General features: G+C 33.0%; 4 protein-coding genes across 5 annotated transcripts; 1 reads left to right on the top strand and 3 right to left on the bottom strand.

Moving 5' to 3' along the window:
- The first annotated feature begins 836 nt into the window (after positions 1–836).
- Positions 837–2,503, top strand: LOC123313439. Its single transcript, XM_044898324.1, has 2 exons — positions 837–1,173; positions 1,265–2,503. The coding sequence occupies exons 1-2, from the start codon at positions 900–902 to the stop codon at positions 2,044–2,046; spliced, it is 1,056 nt and encodes a 351-aa protein (XP_044754259.1). The 5' UTR covers positions 837–899; the 3' UTR covers positions 2,047–2,503.
- A 52-nt stretch (positions 2,504–2,555) lies between these two features.
- Positions 2,556–6,449, bottom strand: LOC123313437 (pancreatic lipase-related protein 2). 2 transcript variants are annotated; one of them, XM_044898323.1, is made up of 8 exons: positions 6,096–6,449; positions 4,589–4,695; positions 4,352–4,510; positions 4,016–4,258; positions 3,515–3,892; positions 3,284–3,452; positions 2,794–3,124; positions 2,556–2,738 (listed from the first exon to the last, which is right to left on the bottom strand). In XM_044898323.1, the coding sequence occupies exons 1-8, from the start codon at positions 6,196–6,198 to the stop codon at positions 2,663–2,665; spliced, it is 1,566 nt and encodes a 521-aa protein (XP_044754258.1). In that variant the 5' UTR covers positions 6,199–6,449; the 3' UTR covers positions 2,556–2,662. The 2 variants fall into 2 exon arrangements, with proteins under 2 accessions (XP_044754258.1, XP_044754257.1); XM_044898322.1 differs by having other exon boundaries at positions 6,090–6,448.
- A 1,901-nt stretch (positions 6,450–8,350) lies between these two features.
- On the bottom strand, positions 8,351–14,383 carry LOC123313322 (GTP-binding protein Di-Ras2). Its single transcript, XM_044898159.1, has 3 exons — positions 13,774–14,383; positions 13,186–13,443; positions 8,351–11,676 (listed from the first exon to the last, which is right to left on the bottom strand). The coding sequence occupies exons 1-3, from the start codon at positions 13,909–13,911 to the stop codon at positions 11,482–11,484; spliced, it is 591 nt and encodes a 196-aa protein (XP_044754094.1). The 5' UTR covers positions 13,912–14,383; the 3' UTR covers positions 8,351–11,481.
- A 484-nt stretch (positions 14,384–14,867) lies between these two features.
- On the bottom strand, positions 14,868–18,514 carry LOC123313320 (aminoacylase-1). The gene is made up of 7 exons (XM_044898158.1): positions 18,289–18,514; positions 17,284–17,453; positions 16,941–17,109; positions 16,656–16,802; positions 16,413–16,600; positions 15,489–15,718; positions 14,868–15,429 (listed from the first exon to the last, which is right to left on the bottom strand). Exons 1-7 carry the CDS (start codon positions 18,392–18,394, stop codon positions 15,210–15,212), a joined length of 1,230 nt encoding a protein of 409 aa, XP_044754093.1. The 5' UTR covers positions 18,395–18,514; the 3' UTR covers positions 14,868–15,209.
- Between the last annotated feature and the right edge of the window lie 631 nt (positions 18,515–19,145).

The following is a 19,145-nucleotide window of genomic DNA, read 5'->3' on the forward strand; positions in this document are numbered from 1 at the left end:
ATGTGTAATATATATCATCTTCTATTCCTTCTTGGTACAAACTAAAAATCATAATGTTAACCTTTCAAATTTAATATGATTCTCCTTACGTTCAAAATCATTGAACAAAAAATCTTTAGAAAAGAAATTAAGACAGAGGGGGTAAATTCGCTGAGTCAGGTCCTGACTCGAGTTAAAGCCTATTTCACACTTGATTCTGACTCCTGAAGATCTGAGCACGGAGACAGTCTCTGTCTGACCACTTCTGATGAACCTTTTTCGCTAGTCGTTTTCGATTTAAGTACCTCAAATCAATTGTATAATGGTGAAAACTTTTTTCAGATATTTTAGTTCTCAAGTAGTAACAAAAGAGGACAGATATTTTTGTGATATTTTAATATCCGGTTTTTTGCGCTATATTTTCCCACTTTCATTTTGATTTACTTTACTTAACAAATTATTATTCCTTAGGAGTCCAACACAAAATATAATACCTATAATTTCATTGACCGTTTACCTACTTTTGTCCTACTACTACTATACTCAATAAATTGTTCAATGGGTTCATATGCCTACCTAATGAAAGAGGAACTTCCTCTTTGTATATGGACGATGAAAATTGGAGGAAATCTTAGAATTATTACATAAAATATATATGTCTTATTATCCACAAATAATAATATACCTATATACTCTTGTTTGCTTCAATGTATAACATGATTAAATGTCTTTTCTGTTTCCATATATAATAATTTCCGATTGAAATATTCATTATACAGAATAATTATTATTATAAGTTTAGAAAGATAAAAAGTATAACTAAAAAAACATAGCGGGAAATGTATTCCACTCATATGAAAATATCGATTTTCTTGTTGAAGTAAACTCCGATAGTGTTCTGAGTGTACAGATAGGGGAAGATGAAGCCGATTAATTTGTTATTTTTAACAATTCTACAATTTTTTTATGTAAATTGTGCAATATTTTTATGGAGTAATAAAGAAGTCGATATATTCCCTTTACAAAAATTCACTGACGATGATCTAGCCCAACTCGTTGGAATGATGGATAACCCTAAAGTGATGGCTTATTCGAATCCTAACCAAAATTTGCCTTTGAATCTCAAAAGTTTAGTGAATGATAGTTTTTCGGCTTACACTGCCAATGATGATCTCTTGGATGTAGATACCATAGGTAGGTATTAAAAATGTAAAATCACACATGATTACTTGATAATTATCCGGATCTAAGAAGATGTTAGAATTTAGAATTTTTATGTTTACAGCTTTATCAGGTGATGAAACCTCAGATTTGAAGAGAATTGAGAAAGATGTGGAGGAAGCAAAGTACAAAAATCAAGACACCTTGTTTTTTATCATATCACCAACCGAATTCAGATCAAAGAGAGAAATAGAAGAAGATGAACTAATCACAACTTCTCCGGAATCAAAGGGTCCAGTTGCCTACATTGGTAAATCTATAACAGATGAAAAGTATGGTATAATATATTCTTCAACTCCTTTACTCTTGAGAATCAATAAAACAGACTTATATTTAAACGGTAGAGAAAATGATTTGACCTCAGTAGACACTGTACCAAGGGAATCTATCACTAGGTTAAATGTTAATATACTTCTAGCAGACAAGCGCAAAATTATGCTAAGATTCATTTTCTTGTGGGCAGATTCCTACTGGTACCTCACATCAGTGAGAATAAGCGGTACAAGTTATAATACTACCTATACGTTAGCTATTGACAAGGAAGTTTATGCCCCAGAACAATTTTCTTATCACTGCTCTGGAGAAACAGTATTTTCAGACACTGTTAATGACGTGTATTTATATTTAACTAATATGCAAGTTCAAATTGATTCCTCTAAAGAAAGTTTTGGGGATTCTTATGATTGTATTTCCTTCACCACCGTACCTATTTGGTCTGGAATATTTGTATCCAGCCTGTTGATTTTCGTATTGTTACTTTCACTAGTAGCTCTTTGGGATATCAAAACTATGGATAAATTTGATAACTATAAAACAAAACAACTAACAATAACCGTAAGCGAATGAAAGCATTTATTGTGGATTGGATTGATCTGCTTTCATCAATCATACTCATATAACTTGTTCAATTTGAATTTTTGCAAAATATAAATTGAGTAGATAAAGACCTGCTTTGATATTTTTATCTTTTGAAATTTATTCATCAATATTTATTGATAAATAAATAATAATGAAAAAAGTTCTTTATTTATCGTGGAAATATTCATTTATAGTATATTTCAAAAACTGTGATATTTATTTGGTATTCGATATATTTTAATTTCATCGATGTTAACTTAGGAACTGTTCAACTTATAAAGTGTCTTCAAAAATTAATGTGAACATAAATGTTACTGACCTCAATTATTGTGAAATATCTTTATTCTCCTTTTTTTGAATAGGCATACCTCTCATTGTAACTGATACATATCTTCTTAAACCTACTGTAACTTGGATTTTTACAGTAAAACTTATTGAACCATAACTTGCATTTCTTTATTGAAATGATAGGAATAAATCGATCAAGAAGCAAAACGGAATATTTAAGCTTTATTAATAAATAACTTATAATTAACTACAAATAATATCACAGGCGTTGAAAATTACAGTTGCATTGATTAAGAATCAAATGATGAAAGTTATTTCAACAGTAGGACGGAATCAACAATTGGGGGAAACCACTAATTAATGGAACATCTGACTTGGGACATACTGTAATCCTGAAACATATATTTTACATTAATTTGGTTGCGAAGAGAAAAAGAAATTACTCACTTTCTCCCTATTTCCAAGGATTCCACTGTAACATTCTTCAAGTATATTCTGGGGGATGCTAGAATTCTCCAAGTGAGAGGGTTGAATAAACTGCTATTATATTTCCATTCAACTTCAACAGCTTTCAAATTGTCTACTTCATTAGTTGCAATAACCCCAGTATATGTATGTCCAGGCTCATGATAACCTCCCTTTAAAGCAGCTGGTTCTGATTTGTATCCTTTGCCATCTGTAGTGCTATGCATTGTGAAAATGAGCTGGCCTACTTCACCTCTGTGTAATTTACTTTTTTCGGAATCTGATATGGTCACCATTATTTTATAGTGAGCTCCTATAATAACAAAAAAAATTGTACAACAAATTCTCAGTCAGGAAGTTTGGATATAATATTTTTATCCATAATTGATTAATAAAGTGGTCATAATCTATCCATTTCCTTCAGCGTTAATGATACCCATATGCTATTTGAATAATATACCATTTTACTTACGACAGTAGGGTCTATCAGAACCAGTCATGAGGTATTGTGTCAAGTTATCATTTTGTTTGATAACACCCTTTGCTACAAGTTGGGTGTAGTGTCTTCTTCCATGATAACCAAACTTCAAACAGTTTTTCTTAAGCTCGCCACATTCAAAACATTTGCCATCTTGAAACTCCTATTTTATATTCAAGTCCCAATAAGTAAATACTATATTTTATGTAATTTATCAATACTCACTTCGAAAGAAGAACAAGACATGGTATACCATGAACACTTAGGATTTATGCTTTCTATGAAGAATTCATAACTTTTAATATGATTGCATCCTATGTATTTTCTGACACCTTTGAAAATACTTTCATCTTGGTACAACAAATGTTGATAAGCCTTCATATTACACCCTGGTTGGTCACTACCTCCATTAGGGTAATAATCAACATGCCCAATTGGTTCAACAATCCCAAAGCCTCCTAGGAGGAATCTGCTGGCATCACTGTGAACTATATCTACATATCTTGCAGCCGTTTTGTCCAGTCTAACTGGAGGTTGGGATTTTGCGAAATGAGGCTCTGCAGGATCTAAGCCTGTTATCCTCTCCAAAACCAAATTGAATTCCTGAAAAAATTTGTTATAGTACTCAATTATTGTATATACCAGGATATGACTATCTTGAGCTGGAAATAAAGCCCATTACTATGTGTTTACCATAGATTTTATTAGTCTATGGTGTTTACCCACCTTCTGCAAAGTATATCCCACATAACCACATAAATGTGCACCAAGGGAGTGACCGATGCAATGCACATGATTCAGTCCTTTGGTGTAGCTAGCTACTTCTGCCACCAAATGTGCTGTTATGGCCCCAAGTAGTCGAATATTGGCTACTGCCTGTGTGTAAGGCGGACTGGAACCTCCGTGCCAATCTACCACAATAACGGAACAATCTTCCATGCGTAAAAGTTCCTTCGTCATTTCTTTGATCTGTAAAAATCAGGAAATTTCATGTGGCTATTTATTTATAACCATTGAGTGTCAAATCACTCCAGCGACTGCTTTAAAAGAAACATATCTTACCCATGATTGGCCTCCTCCCTCTAGGAATCCATGACATATGACATATAAGGGTTTCTTAGGGTTCATAGGTGCTGAACCTATTATATCATCTTCATTTAGATCAAGCAGATACGGCCTAGTAGGTCTATGCCTTGTGTATAATAGAAATTTCGGTTCTATCTGCAACAAAAATCTCAGTATTTGCCTGGTAATTTTTGTTTGGCAACAAGAGGGGACTTTTGAGAAAAATATAATTACCTGTTCTAAATCGTTGGGAAAATAAGAAACAGGCCTGTGAATGGTAGTCCAGGGTTCACCTAATTCGAAGCATCCATACATGCCATAACATTTTGTAGCATTTGGTGCTATTGGAAAAATATTCTTATAAGCATTTTATTTTTCAAAATCTATATTTGAAATTCAACAGTGAATGAAGAAATAGTGCATTTAAATATAAAATTACAATAGAAGCCTTATCCCACCCCTACACTATACTGTGTGGGTTGATTTGCAGAAAGATATCTCACGAAGTATCTAATTTTCGGATAAATACGTGCATGCTCATATTTGTATAGGAACGCAAATTTTCAAAAAACTTTTACTTATTAACATAAATTATAATAAATAATTCAATTACATATTTATATTGAAGATTACCGGACACTTGTAATTAAGCTGATTTGTTTATATTGCCATATTCATGTTATGAATTGTCAGTTCATATACTGTTTATAATAGCAGATAAGATGATCCAATCAAATTTGGGTAATTTAATTCTCATCACCTGAACAATATTCGAATTTCACTTTATCTAAATCGATATTTGAGCGAAATATTCTTGCTTCAAGCTATTATGTATTCATATAATTCAAAATAATGGAATAAATGTTCTTGAGAGAGTTCTATAATAGCCGAAGGGAATTTTTAGCAGAAAGATCATTAAATTACAGGATAACCAATGTGGGGTTGGCCTTGTAATTGATTTAATTTATGCTTTAAAATCTCCTACCAATATCAGTTTGATTGAAGCAATATTTATCCCTTATAACCTAAGCGGACAAACTGATGAATGTAAATACTGTGAAATTTGCAGAGGGTTACAATTCGCGGATTCAAACATTATTTTCGAAAGCAAGTGTTTGAATATTTCGAAGTATAAACTGTGAATGCTACAAGAGGTTTATAATTTTCTCTCTTAAAATTTTTTATTGAAATTTCTTTTTCCTCTTCTCTCCTTTGTTTTACATTCTCCCAGAAGAAACTTTGGACTAGCTCATTGGACGTGCAAAGAATTTATTATTGAAAATGACGAACCCAAAAAAAGTGTTATGTTAAGAGGACACCATCATGCGATTATTATGAAAATCATATAAGATTAGTGTTTGTATGAAAAGAAAAAATTACGCAATTGAGTTTCGATTAGATTAGCATGAGCACAACATCTAGTTATTGAAAAATTGTTGATTCTACTCGATAAACAATTATGTTATCTTGAGGGATCAAAATAAATTTTGAATTTCAATTCGAAACATTTTTGGAGAAAAAATTCAATGTTTTCTTCTCATTTGTAATGAGAATAAAATTAAAAAAATTCAAAAATGGTTGTCCCATTTATGAAACGAATGAGAGTTATTTTATTTTCAAAGATAGAAACTTTTTTAAAATCTATGCGAGTGGTTTTTCTGATATTTACTTTTCAATCTGCATACTGAACGTATTCGTAAAGCTGAATGAAATTCTGCAAAAACCAAAAACTTACCCTTACCAATATCCAAATAATAATAGTTGTAAGAAGTGGTGTCTTGAAAATTGCTCTGGTTCATGATGAACATGATCGTTTGCAAAAAAATCGAACTGTTGTTCACCATATTTACGAAATTTCTTGATGCACCCGTGTGTACTTGTCGCGATATTCAGTTAAACAATGTCCGGAAATTGAGAGAAAAGCAAGTATGAAAGTCAACCGTTATCAAAAGACACAAAGTCTAAAGGTCACGATGAGGGCACATCTTCAAGTATTCACCTCGTTATAGCCAATTTCTTGTTATTGATTATAGCTGGGAAATTTGTCTAGACCGATCCATAGCCGATAAATAACTGCGTCAGAGAAGATATTTATTTGTTTCTTCATTCATAAGAAACGCAGCATCACCAGATTAGAGTCTTATGGGGCATCGGCAGATGTTGATCTTTTTTGTGGAACTGTTAAACATAGGACCTTTAGAGCAGGTATCCCTGTACCTGTATCAAGCTACCTACCCATCAAGTTCTAATCCATTGAAGAATGGAATGGTATAACATCTGATTTGCGGTAGTTTGGAATGTGTACGCATTGTAAACCGGTTCGAAGACAAATTTATACTGCTCGACAAAAATTAAGGATATGGAATAAATTTGTGTTCTGTTTTAAAAAAAAATTATCTGTTCATAGTGATGAAAATATCAAAGAAAAGTATGAAATTTTACGAAAATCCGTGATTCTGAAAATTTCCGATATACTATACATTCTTAATACAAAGTATCACCTGCTAATAGTGCCAATAAATCAATAACAGCTTGACATAATCTCTGCATGCTTTCTACAAAGTTATTTAGAAAATCCTCAATTTGTTCCCAAAGTTATAGCTCCATTGCCCACGATATTTCTTGGCGATTGTGTTCGCGAGTCAGTGGAACACATCAACAAGAGTCAAGAGACTCTGCTGACTGTACTTTGGGAAAATGAAGTACCTAAGGCATGTCGAAGACGTTGACTTGCCAGTCTGAGTCTGCAGGTGCTGAGCGGCTGTCTTCTCACTAAAAAGATAAAAATCTTAGTAGCATGTAGTCTAACACTTCTGGGTCTTTGACGAGCAATTCCAGTTCCCAAATACTGTAGTAAACGTGATATCACACTTTAGCTAACATGGAATGAATTTGCTACTTACACTTGTGTTCGACCAGCCTGCAACCTGAAGCAATCCAAGTGCTCTGTTGGTATCGTCATTGACCTTGCCTTGGTATAATAAAAATTCGATTTTTTGCTTGGATTAGAACCGTTTCAGGTGAAACGTCCTCAATAAGGTTATTGAAGACGAAATAGAGACTGAAGGGTAAATCATTGAGATGGACATTTCTGACTCACTTGGACAAAAAATGATTGAACCTGATAAAAACTGCTTGACGATGAACCAGAATCGCCATGAGTATGAGTTTATGTAATTGTAGAAAAAATATAAGGATGATATGGAAAAAATGCATATTCGAAAAACACCCTTAACTTTTTACGGGCAGTTCATTATTTTATGTATTCCTCCCAAAAGATCAATGATTATGACATTTTTTAAATGATTCGTTATTTGAATGAACTTCTCGGGAGCAATCTCGAAAGGAAAATTTTAATTGATCCTCCCTGTAAAATTACGTTCATCATCCCATTTTTTATTAAATTTGAACTTATAATAAACGGTGATTATTATCCTGCAATCTAATCAGAAAATCGAAAAAAAATCTGAATGTTTCATTTCAAATGTTGAGTTTTCAGTAATCTCTCTTCCCTTTATTTATTCATCTTTCCAAATATTTTCCGAACAAATAGTTGATTAGCATAGGCGTACTCGCCAAACTCCTTATGAATTCATTTAAACTTAATTCTGTTTAGTCCACATTTATAATATTTATCCATCACAATTCGTTCGTATGTTTTAGATAACAGTTTCCCAATCAAAAAGACAAATATGAAATCAAATTTACGTGAAAGAAAAAGTGATGCTTCTAATCTCGTAAATCATTAGGATGATTGAAAAAAACCTCTGAAATGATGTGTCACACGACACTTATAATGTCAAGGTTATTCCTTATTCAAAAACTTTTACTCTGGATAAAAGTTAACGGATATAAAACGTCTTGGAAGTTTCAATTGTGTTGTGGACTCATGGTTATGAAGGGTGGACCCTTTAAACCAGTAATTACAAGGTTAAAATTCCAACATGGCGCCGATAATAAAATTTACATTTGCGATGGGAGATAATAATAAAACCATATATTGAAGGTATTTAATAGGAATCTTGATTACAAAACAATCTTCATTTATAATCAATTATTATTAAAAAAACTATATACAAAGTTGTGCAATACAAAAACAAAATGATATAAGTTTGTATTGAACAGAGGGATAATAAACTTCCATAAGCGAAAATATACTGAAATTTAACGCTCAGCTAAAACGTTCTGAAGAATATAATCTATGCCAAAATGTGTCGTTCGTATAGGACTTAAAGCTTTTCTAGTTCGAAGCCAATTTATTATATTTCTCTAAATTAAAACTTTGAAATTTTTAACTACCGATCGAAAATTCAATCTATTCCCGACTAGTCTAATCATTAAATATTCAAATATGAGATATTTCGTTGCATAAATACGCTTAAAAATAGTTTGATCACAATTGCAGTTCATATAGTGAACACTATAAAGCATATTTTCAATGGGGCTGCATGCATTCGAATGGAATTGTGAGAACATTATATTCGTGACATTATTTCAGTCGTTAAAAGTCAATAAAACTATATTTCTTTTTCAATTATACGCTGAAGGAATTTAATCATTTACTTTTTTCCTTTCGGGTTCCAATTTTTTCTGATCATCATTACTGAAAGATATTCCAATTTTTTCTGGACATCATGACTGAAAGATATTCCAATTTTATCACATTGCTTTTAATCATAAATGGTGCATGATGAAATTTGAATTCTTCATGATAATAAATTTCTCGAATTAACACAACCCCTACATAACAAATGGTAAATAACACCAACAATTTTAATATTGGATAGATAGCACCCAGTCTAAATTTCAATATTTCACTTTTCAAGCCTTCCAACAAAAACATGTCAGACAGTCTAATGCCTGCAATGGTCCACTGCGTTACTGATTCTATACAGCATGCTCAATACTTGTTTACATGTCATTTCTTCTTACATGAAAACAATCAGGAATGAGACGAATTCAAATTGATACCTATCAGTTCCAACTTTACATATAGAATTAAGCATACTGTATTTGAATAATGGATTTTTTAGAAAAAGAAATCATTGTTGAAACGCTTAAAAAGGATTCAGCCTTAAATATTCAACTATTTCTGTATTACATAGCGACTCTATAACATTTCTTCTATTTTCGAGTGATATGAGAATAATAATATGCATGAATACTCAGTAAATTGAAGTATTTTTACTTTCTTTAATAGTATTTTGTTGCGACTGTCAAATAGCCCTTTGGGTATTTCATTTTGCGTGTCACGATGGCTCGTTTAGCCAGAAAAACAGAATTTTCAGTGCAAAATTAAGCATATTTATGTTCCAAGTATATGAAAGCATTGAGAATTAATCTTCTGTTAATACTCGATGATAAAAGTTATATATTTCAAATTTATAAAAAAATCTTTCTCAATCTACCGAAACCTATATTGAGCTGAAGAATTTTCAGGGGTATATTCATTCAGAAAAATTTTAGAAACGTGATATGTTAATATTGAACATAGACCATTGTATTATTTTTATTGACTGTTTTTTATCAGATGCCGGATGATATAGGTACATCTAATCAAACATTTTCCGACTTATTCATCATTATATTATGTATTAAAGACTTTAAATAAATCCCCTGAAACTTCCTTAAGTCGTATCGCAACCGACGGCTTTTTTAGCACTTTAGAGAAGTTGAGAAAAAATGCCATTACAATTATTTTAACACTATAAAGAAGATCCGTGCTTTGATTTTGTCGTATAGGTGTAACAATCAGTAATGGAAAGAACATTTATATTGCTCTTGAATATCAATTTTCAACAACAATATTCAGTAAAAAATAACAGCAAAAATATTTTTCGAGAATCGTTCAAAAAACATTGAGAATACTCAAAGTTAGGTGACTAGGTAACAATTATTATCAATGGAAAACCCAATTGTAGAAAATTTATTGAATTATACCTATATTCAGCATGATTCTTCTGTATATGTATGTCTTTTAATTGTTTTTCTATTCTGGACCTTCTGCCATGAGTATAATTTCAATTAGGAAACAAGAAGTGCTGTAGATTATTTTTTCTTCTAGATTAGTCATAGTGGAGGTTATGTACACTGACAAAGTAGGGGAGCGACCAGACAAACATGAATTTTTCCGCTGATGAATGAAAAGCATAATTATTATATTATAGTTTGAATTATGGCAGATATATTTTCATTCATTCTTTAATTTCTATTACTTAGGTATATTCATAATATAAGAATCTATAATGACTGACGTAATAAAATCGGTGTACCTTTTAGCACTTTAATTCAATGCAGATTCTAGAGAAAACAAACTATGCAAATGAGGATATTTCTATTCAAAAACGGTTACTCCTAAAATACCACATAGAAATACTATTCATATTCTAATAAGAACAAGAAATCTTATTGTCTGGTGTCAGTTCAAAATGTTGGTTGAAAGGAAGATTTTCGAAATTTTTTTGAACAATGATAAAACCCTGTACGTAAGCTGAAAATCTGTTTTCATTTTCGGAAACTTTTCGATAGTAACGTTAGTTTAGTTTAGTTTATAAGGGGGTTACGTTTCACGTCCACCTGAATCAAAAAGAGGGACAGTCGATTTGATGACCAGTATAAAAGTGTCATGTGGCTCTTGCTGGTGCAGACAGGTGGTGTTTGGTTGGATGAGAGGTACATAGCATGACTCGCTAGTCTTTGCGACTGTTCATGTCTACATCCTACATCGCCTTTTGGTAGCCGAAGTTTCTATTTTCATGAATGTTATGAAAAAAATTGAGGTGCAATGAGTTTTACTAGAAATCGTATTTCAAATACTCAAATAGCCTTACGTGAGTTTTGAGTCAAAATTAATTATTCTTTTTGAAGTCTGGAGTGCTTCAAAACTAATGAGCCTTTTAAAAATTTCTCGAAAATACGAACAATTCATTTTTTTCTTAGTAAAACTACTAAAATATGATAGTGATCACGAATGAGCAACAATTTTCATTTATAATAGAGATGCTTAGGTAATTAAGAATTAACAATCATCCCTAAGGTCTTCGAATTAAAAACATTAAACTTTCTTACAATTGGGTCGTCTTCCTCTCAAATCATGAAAATGTAACAATTATCCTCAACATTACAAATTACATAACTTCGCATTTATCTTTAGCAACTCGACTGCTTGCCTTACCACCTATTTGCAGGCTCACATTCCTCGATTTTTCCAGATTTAGTAGCTCCTGAAACAGCTGTTTCACATTGTGGTTAGTTTTGGCAGACGTTTCCATGAAACTAACTCCCCACTCTTGAGCTTGAGCCTGCCCTTCACTTGTACTCACCTGTTACAAATAATTTGGGAACTTTGTTTATATAATATGAACAAAGGTTAATCGGTTAAACCTGTAATTTTCAATGAACTACTTTATAGTAGTTCATTAAAAAGGGTCTTTTTCCATAATATGATGTTTAACTGGTCAAAATAGAGCGTTTCACCAAAAATCACCTATACAAGCTGGCAAAATTAATGATGAAATAGTATCTAATACCAAAGTCATCTTCTTGTTCCAAATTGTCCGCACAGTCTCACAATACATAAAAAGGCGTGAAAATGAGCTAGCATTAATAACACTTTGTCAACGAACAATGTCACAAGCTCTTTAAATACATTGTCTCTATTTTTCTATAATGTTTTCACCTTACGTCCCACGATACACAAATTTTTTTTTTAATGACCCCAAACAATTATTCTCAGCTGTACTCAACCTTTGTTAACAAAAACGACATTTTCCCTTGACTGACTTCGCTTTCCTCATTCCCATACTTGAACTTGAGCTGATGATGATAACGCCATATTCAATAGGTATTTCACCTAGGCGATTTTTGGTGAAATGATTAATTGATTATTTCTACCTCCTGTCAAAAAAAATGACTTATCTCTCTACCATCAAAGTAATTCTAGATTTACAAAAGATTTTTTTTATTTGTTTTCTCATAAATTGTCGTGTAACCGTCTGTTTCTTTCAGCAGAGATTCAACCTAAAACTATGGAGGGTAGGTTTACCCTCCATACCTAAAACTCATCTTAATAAAGTATGAATATGAGTGGTTCAGAGCTGAAGTGATCCAAGTCCATTCAGCCTAGTTTTGAGATGAATGGCTTAGGAGTTGTTTATCTCCAATTAATTCAAAAGTGACTTCTTTATTTATTATTATTCTTATGTTAGCATATGCTTACATTCTAACGTTTTAAAATCTAAAGAAGTCACTTTTGAATTAATTGGTGATAAACAGCTTCTAAACCATTCGTCTCGAAACTAGGCTGAATGGACTTGGTTCACTTCAGCTCTGAACCCCTCATATAATATATGAATTAGGTGCACTAACATTGAAATTCAGACCAGCCAAATTCTTTGGCAAACTACTCTAGAGGTTGCCGATACGCTCATTTATTATTCATTGTTTTTGAATGTGTCAATTTTCCACAATTTAAAAACTCATTAGAGTAAAAAAAGTTAATTTATGAAAACTCGGAGCGCTTCACCCTAACCTCACTTTTTTGGTATTGGGACTAAATTACCATTTGGTTGAATATTATTCACAGAAGTTTGTTTCTTCTGGGGGAAAGGAATTATACCACGTGAATTTTAAGATGTGGTTACAGGGAATTTACGTCCAATTCATTTTTTTTTTCTTTTTTGTCTGGCTTTTGCCCAAAGGACTACATTTTTCATGAAATATATATCCTCCTATACTCCTATCAATAGGAGGTCCGCAGCGGGAGAAAAATGTAATTCATTTGAATGGGGTGTAATTTCCTCTTAATCATTCTGTGACATGTGACATCTTACCTCCCTCAACTCAGCACTCTCATCGCATTTATTCCCAACGACCATGATTGGAATCTGGGATAGGTCAGGGCCCTTAACCTCTCGAATCACCTCCATTATGGGTCTCAATTCTTCTAAACTTTGTCGACTACATACTGAGAAGACAAGTATGAATGCGTGTCCTTTGCTTATTGAGAGCCTTTGCATAGCCGGAAATTGATGTGAACCAGTTGTATCGGTGATTTGCAAGGTACAAATGTTTTTATTGCAACTGATAACCTGGAAAAGCGAGACAAATATATGTGAATCACGATTTGTATAAGATCTTATGAAAAATAGCCATAATATTTCAAAAAATTAGTTTTATGTATAAACATCAAGGGTGTGGGTTCTTTCAAATTAAATAGTGATGTCAATTGAAATTTTATACGAAGGTATGATTACTGATAAGGAAAAATGCAGAAAACTCATTAAAATACGGTAACTCACCATAGGACAACAAAATTCAAAAAAGAAAAGCCTCCAAGAAATAAAATCGGGTTACATGAAAATAGCACCTTCTAGGATTGATGGATACTGATAAAGGGGGTACAAAATATCTGAGCATACTTGTCGGTATGTGTCCTCTATTGTGGGTATGTAGCTCTCCCTAAACGTTCCCTTTACGAATCTCAGCACCAAGGAACTTTTTCCAACTCCTCCAGCCCCGAACACTACCACACGATAGTCGTTGCTTTGTTCCGGCATAATTTTTCGAAAAGTTTTCGTTTCTAGGTATCGGTAATGGTTTCAAGAAGCCTCTAGGTTATATAATTACGTCTTTTTCCATGAAATATAAGCAGAATCGATGCATTTCGATGTTGTTTACAAGGACGAAGGTGCACTTGGTTCGAATATGGACTATTTGTCGGCGAATTTAATTTTTTTTTTAATGAAATGGAGTTATTTACTTATGTCGGTGACGTCATGGCACATACAAGGGTATTGATCTTTTATTATAGGTGAATGAGAGCCATCTATTGCACGTAGGTGGCGGCAATTCACTTCGATTATATCCTTGCCCCTTGCGCTATGCTATGCACCCCTGCGAATGACATGCTCTGCAACCAAAGCTCCTAATATCCCGAAGCTCAATTCCAATTTTATTGAATCATGAGATATCTCAGTGACGAACTATATCTTGATCAAATAATAACGATCTGTTATTGAAAATTGCAAAACAGCGATAAGAATTACCGTTTAACTGAAAATCTTCCCATTCCGAATAGATCTCAGGTGCAGCTATAAGCGATGAGCATAACTGCACTGCTTTTGTTCAGCGACATCTGCACTATATCAGAGAAAGCAAGGTCACTCATTCATTCCAAGATATGAATAGACGCATTTCCCCATGCGTCACGTGACTCATTGATACGTTTGGGAAGCGCTGATAGTATGCAAATTTTCATGAATAACACCAATTTATGACGTCAAACTTTAATTTAGGAATAGCGTGGGTAGATTCATCCAATATTAGTCTATTAATTCAATTTGAAGAAGTCGCTGAAAAGCATAAGGTCATGGTCCTTGGATTTACAAGATGTTTTATGGTATAATCAAATTTGAATTGCAGGAGTTTGATATTGGTCGCATTGTTCCAAAGGAATTTCAAATGATTGGGGAATGAGAAATTGAAGGGACAGGGTATTATTGAAAGAAGCAGATTATATGATTAATAATATCACATTATATTATATAAAAATATAGGCCAACAATAATAATATTCGCATTATTAGTAATATATCAATCCACGATAAATGCAGAAATCTTTGTATTTCCTTTTTCCATTCCAATTATTAGGTACCTTCCTGAATCAAGAAATTCATATGTATTGAGAATCAATCAATTTTATTCTGAAGTCTGCTTCGTCAACATTCCTGCTGTTGCAGCTTTTTAAACTAGATATTTACCACGGAGAAAGAAGTAAAACTTTTCCAGTGGTTGCAGACTTCAGAATTTTTGACCGACAATCAGTACAGACGACGTTTCTTGATTCTTGGCGAATACTATCCAGTGAGATCCTCCATATTCGCAAGTTTGCTGATGATGGTACAGTAAATTTCGATTCCTTTAAGGAAGGTATCAACGCCTAGAAACTCATCGTTATCGTGTAATAATACTGGAGTATTGTTTATGGGAGAAAAGCCAATTGCTGGAATCCCGATTTCTCTGAGGTATCGGCTATCTGTTCCCCCAGGAAATATTTGCGGCTTAAGCTTCAGACCACTGGAAACAATTATGAAGCAATGAAAATCAACAATTGAAAAAAATTGAATTTGACTCACAGCTCGTCTGTGGCAGCTTTGAAAGCGATCCAGTAGGGATTTGAATCATCTAATTTAGTTACAGGAACTTGTGGTTGCTTCTGGCTGTATGTGATGTAAATGTCAGAACCTGCCTCTGCACACCAGTTATGTATGGTTTCTTCCCACTTCTGAATGTCCACTGTTACTGGGATTCTACAGTCAATCACAATAATCATCTCAGGCGGGACGACGTTACTTTGAACACCACCCTGTTCGAAAAAACAGGCGGAATGAATGTTTTTCCATGTATGAAACAAGGAAGCAAGAAAATTTCTATTGAAGGTTTCAATATTGGAATGAGCAGGCTTCAAGCACTGATAATTCAATTTCTGACCAATATTGATGGGAATTATTGTGCCCATAAGTTATAAAATTAGATGCCCCCTACGGCCCATTCCTTGAAACAGAATAATCTAGTGAAAAGGCAGGTATGTGCCAGAAGGAAAAATCATACAGATATTTTTTCGAGGGAAATATCGTCTAAAATTAAAACTATCTTGATATAATTTTGAACTATAGGCGCACCAACGCCAACCCTTGAAATTTGGTGGAATAGGTAGGTAATTCAACTGATTTGTAGAAAATCTAAAAATAAGCTATTTTGGTTTTCCAAAATTGGCAAGCCATTTTTGATAATTCTACTTCTACTTATGTCCCTTTTCCAATGTGATGAACACAAGCTGTTTATGTAACCGACTCTTTTGAACTCTCTGAAAGTTAGGTTAGGTTGAATTGAACAAATCTCTACTCTACTTTGTAAAAGTAAGGGACGAATGAAGAGGTGGGTTGCAGATAGTTATCAATCCGTGACTATGCTTGAAGCTCCAAATTTATTTGATTCTGCTTGTTTTTTTTTTGCTCACACGCATTCCAAAATTCTGCTCTTATATGATTCATACATACGCTCATCATTGTGCAGTTAACTGTGGTGACATCTCCTATGGTCCATGTAGGGTTGTCTTTCAGAAGTTTCTGTTGAGTCTTTCTAAACTCATAAAATCTCTTCAAAATATGCGTGACCTTCTCTCCTGGTGTATTTTCCATCAAAAGGGAGCCATGACCAGATTGTCCAGGACAATGAATGTGAACATCTGAAGTATAATTCAAAATTAAAAGTTGATTCAACATTCATCAGATTCCACTTACGCCAAATACACCGTTCCCCGTAAAACAGAGCGAACTCATCAGTGTTACTTGCTATGCCTTCATCCAGAGACACACCAACTCTCAATTTTTCAAATTCTTTTGTGTCAACAAACAATTTCATGCCCTCTAATCCTCCTATTTCCTCATCTATAAATCAAAATAATGCTCAATTTTTTTTTGCACAATGCATTCCATGCTGCTGTATTTTAATGGAACATTAATTCCATTCTTTTGTGTATTATCATGCTATGATTCATTATGGTATCATAAAATACTCGGAACTACCTGGTACGAATGATATATGTATAGTTCTCATGAAAGTTATGCCATTCAACTTCAACCTTCTGATGGCTTCCAAATATTGCAAACCCACTGATTTCATGTCTTGAGTGCCCCTCGCGAAAATGTTACCATTTTCAATGTCTGCAGCGAATGGTTTATGTTTCCAGTTTTCCTATATCAAAAAGATAAAAATTCTGCTTACATATAGTCAATTTAAATGGGAGCATGGTGTAGTGGAGCGGAAACACAAAAAAAAAAACAATTGATTTATAATTTTTTTTTGTTGCTTTCCCACACTCGAAAATTTGTCACTACACCACTGAATGGATTTGTAATCTCCACTTACTTCATATACAGGAACAACATCCATATGACTGTTGAGTAATATACTAGGTAATTCTGGTTTTTTGCCAACCCATGTTAAAATAACAATTGGTTTTTTCGGTCTTACATTGATCACCTGAATTGGTAAATCTAACTCTTTTGCCTGCTTCTGTAGAAATTTAATGCAATCACCTGCAAAAATTTCAATGAAAGCAGCCTTATAATGTTTATTTTTAAAAACTAGTGTAGGTATATCCAATTATTTTATATGAATGAAATGATTTGTTTGAAAATCACTTAAATTTGTATTTGTACTACTTCTTAGATGGACAAAATACTGATGTATATAAATAAGTACAGCTATCCTGATAAACATTTCTCAGATTGAAAGTTTGAAGAGAAGTGTATAATCAGTTACTGATTATAATTTATTATTTGAACAATGATTACTTCATTGTTGAGAAAGATTTGATCAATGATAATTACATTTTTGTAAAGAAGAATAATTCCACGAATAAAATATATTTTAATTCTTTATAAACATCTTATAAAAAATAAAACTTCAATTCCGCGGTTATTGATCCAAAATTTTCCATACAATTATTACCAGATTAAAAAAATGACCGCCTTGTCGATTTTCTAGTTTATTTCATAGATATTAAGGTAGGCATAGAAAACCGTTGATGCAATAAAAAAATTATCAACAACAGGGGATTTCCCTAAATTTAGTTGAATCCCCGGCCCACCCTTATTGAACACTGCATTGCATACATAAGGTCAGATGCAAGAAAATCAATTTCTGAAATTCATGACCTACTTTCGGCGGATTACCTATCAATATTACATTTCTGAACGTTTGATTCTTAAAAGAAAACAATGTTAGTAATTTAAATAGAAGGAGCTATGGATTTGAATTTAGCATTGAAACTGAATTCACTGTCAGTGTCTTGTCAGTTTGACCGGGCATATAGGTTATAGAATTCGACATTTCAAATTCTAAAAATACGAAAATGTTCAAAAAGCTCACCATAGTCGACATTCGGATGAACTGACGGTATTCTCAAATATTCGACGAAATTGTTTACAGCTAAAGTATCCAACCTTTTCTGTTCTTCCCGTGATGATACAGACATCTTCCGTGGAAAATGCAAAGGACTTGCAAGGCCGCAACTAACTGGGTGTCTAAATTTACCGAGAGCCGTTCCCTTTCTTTATAAAGCGTCGACTCCAAAAGGGAATGACGACCTGGTATAGATAGCCGCAGAGTACATATTATCCAATTTAAATTTATTATACGAGATAATTTTATCTGAATTGAATTGTTTCCAATGCGTAGATAGAGTTTTTCCTCAAATTTCCGGAACATTTTCAACCTTCGGTATGAAGGAAAGAGGAATGAAAATCCTGCTAATTTTATCAAAGATTGATTTGAATCCTAAGGTGTTATGTGCTTTCAGTCAACATTTGTTCAACGAATTAAAAATTTTCCACAACTGAATCGCCAGGATATTATTTTTTGAGAATCAGAATGTCTATCACTTTTAACGAATTTTTTGGACTTTTTATTATTCATGTTATGTCAAGAATGAAATATTTTACAGTTTGGCAGAAACTATTTTCTGAAGAAATCCTCACAACTAAAAATAATCTTCATTTTTCTGTAAACGAATGCGAGTGCTGAATAAAGTCTTTTAAGTTTTGAGGTTAACAAAAAGTTCTTTTCCAGAGACATTGGCTATTACAAACAAAGCTTCTGTTCTCAGAATAACCAAACACTGCTGAAGTCGTCCATATCTTCATTTAGTATCTTCTTAACACTGACGCAAAAAAAAACGCAAGAGGAAAAAAGTCATCAACTATTTTGTAACATTATATTCCGTGGGC

The sequence above is a fragment of the Coccinella septempunctata genome, chromosome 5 (genome assembly GCF_907165205.1).
Source record: "Coccinella septempunctata chromosome 5, icCocSept1.1, whole genome shotgun sequence".
In the NCBI taxonomy this organism is placed as follows: Eukaryota; Metazoa; Arthropoda; class Insecta; order Coleoptera; family Coccinellidae; genus Coccinella; species Coccinella septempunctata.

Excerpts from the sequence above, each read along its gene's own strand:
- LOC123313439 (XM_044898324.1), top strand. The coding sequence starts at position 900 with ATGAAGCCGATTAATTTGTTATTTTTAACAATTCTACAATTTTTTTAT. Across the intron at positions 1,174-1,264 it reads CTTGGATGTAGATACCATAG|CTTTATCAGGTGATGAAACC; the intron begins GTAGGTATTAAA and ends TTATGTTTACAG.
- LOC123313437 (XM_044898322.1), bottom strand. The coding sequence starts at position 6,198 with ATGGTGAACAACAGTTCGATTTTTTTGCAAACGATCATGTTCATCATG. Across the intron at positions 3,453-3,514 it reads TGTCTTGTTCTTCTTTCGAA|GAGTTTCAAGATGGCAAATG; the intron begins GTGAGTATTGAT and ends AATATAAAATAG. Across the intron at positions 2,739-2,793 it reads TCCTTGGAAATAGGGAGAAA|GATTACAGTATGTCCCAAGT; the intron begins GTGAGTAATTTC and ends TATATGTTTCAG.
- LOC123313322 (XM_044898159.1), bottom strand. The coding sequence starts at position 13,911 with ATGCCGGAACAAAGCAACGACTATCGTGTGGTAGTGTTCGGGGCTGGA. Across the intron at positions 13,444-13,773 it reads TAGAGGACACATACCGACAA|GTTATCAGTTGCAATAAAAA; the intron begins GTATGCTCAGAT and ends TCGCTTTTCCAG. Across the intron at positions 11,677-13,185 it reads AGAGTGCTGAGTTGAGGGAG|GTGAGTACAAGTGAAGGGCA; the intron begins GTAAGATGTCAC and ends TATTTGTAACAG.
- LOC123313320 (XM_044898158.1), bottom strand. The coding sequence starts at position 18,394 with ATGTCTGTATCATCACGGGAAGAACAGAAAAGGTTGGATACTTTAGCT. Across the intron at positions 17,454-18,288 it reads TCATCCGAATGTCGACTATG|GTGATTGCATTAAATTTCTA; the intron begins GTGAGCTTTTTG and ends AAATTTTTGCAG. Across the intron at positions 16,601-16,655 it reads CGGGGAACGGTGTATTTGGC|ATGTTCACATTCATTGTCCT; the intron begins GTAAGTGGAATC and ends ATTATACTTCAG.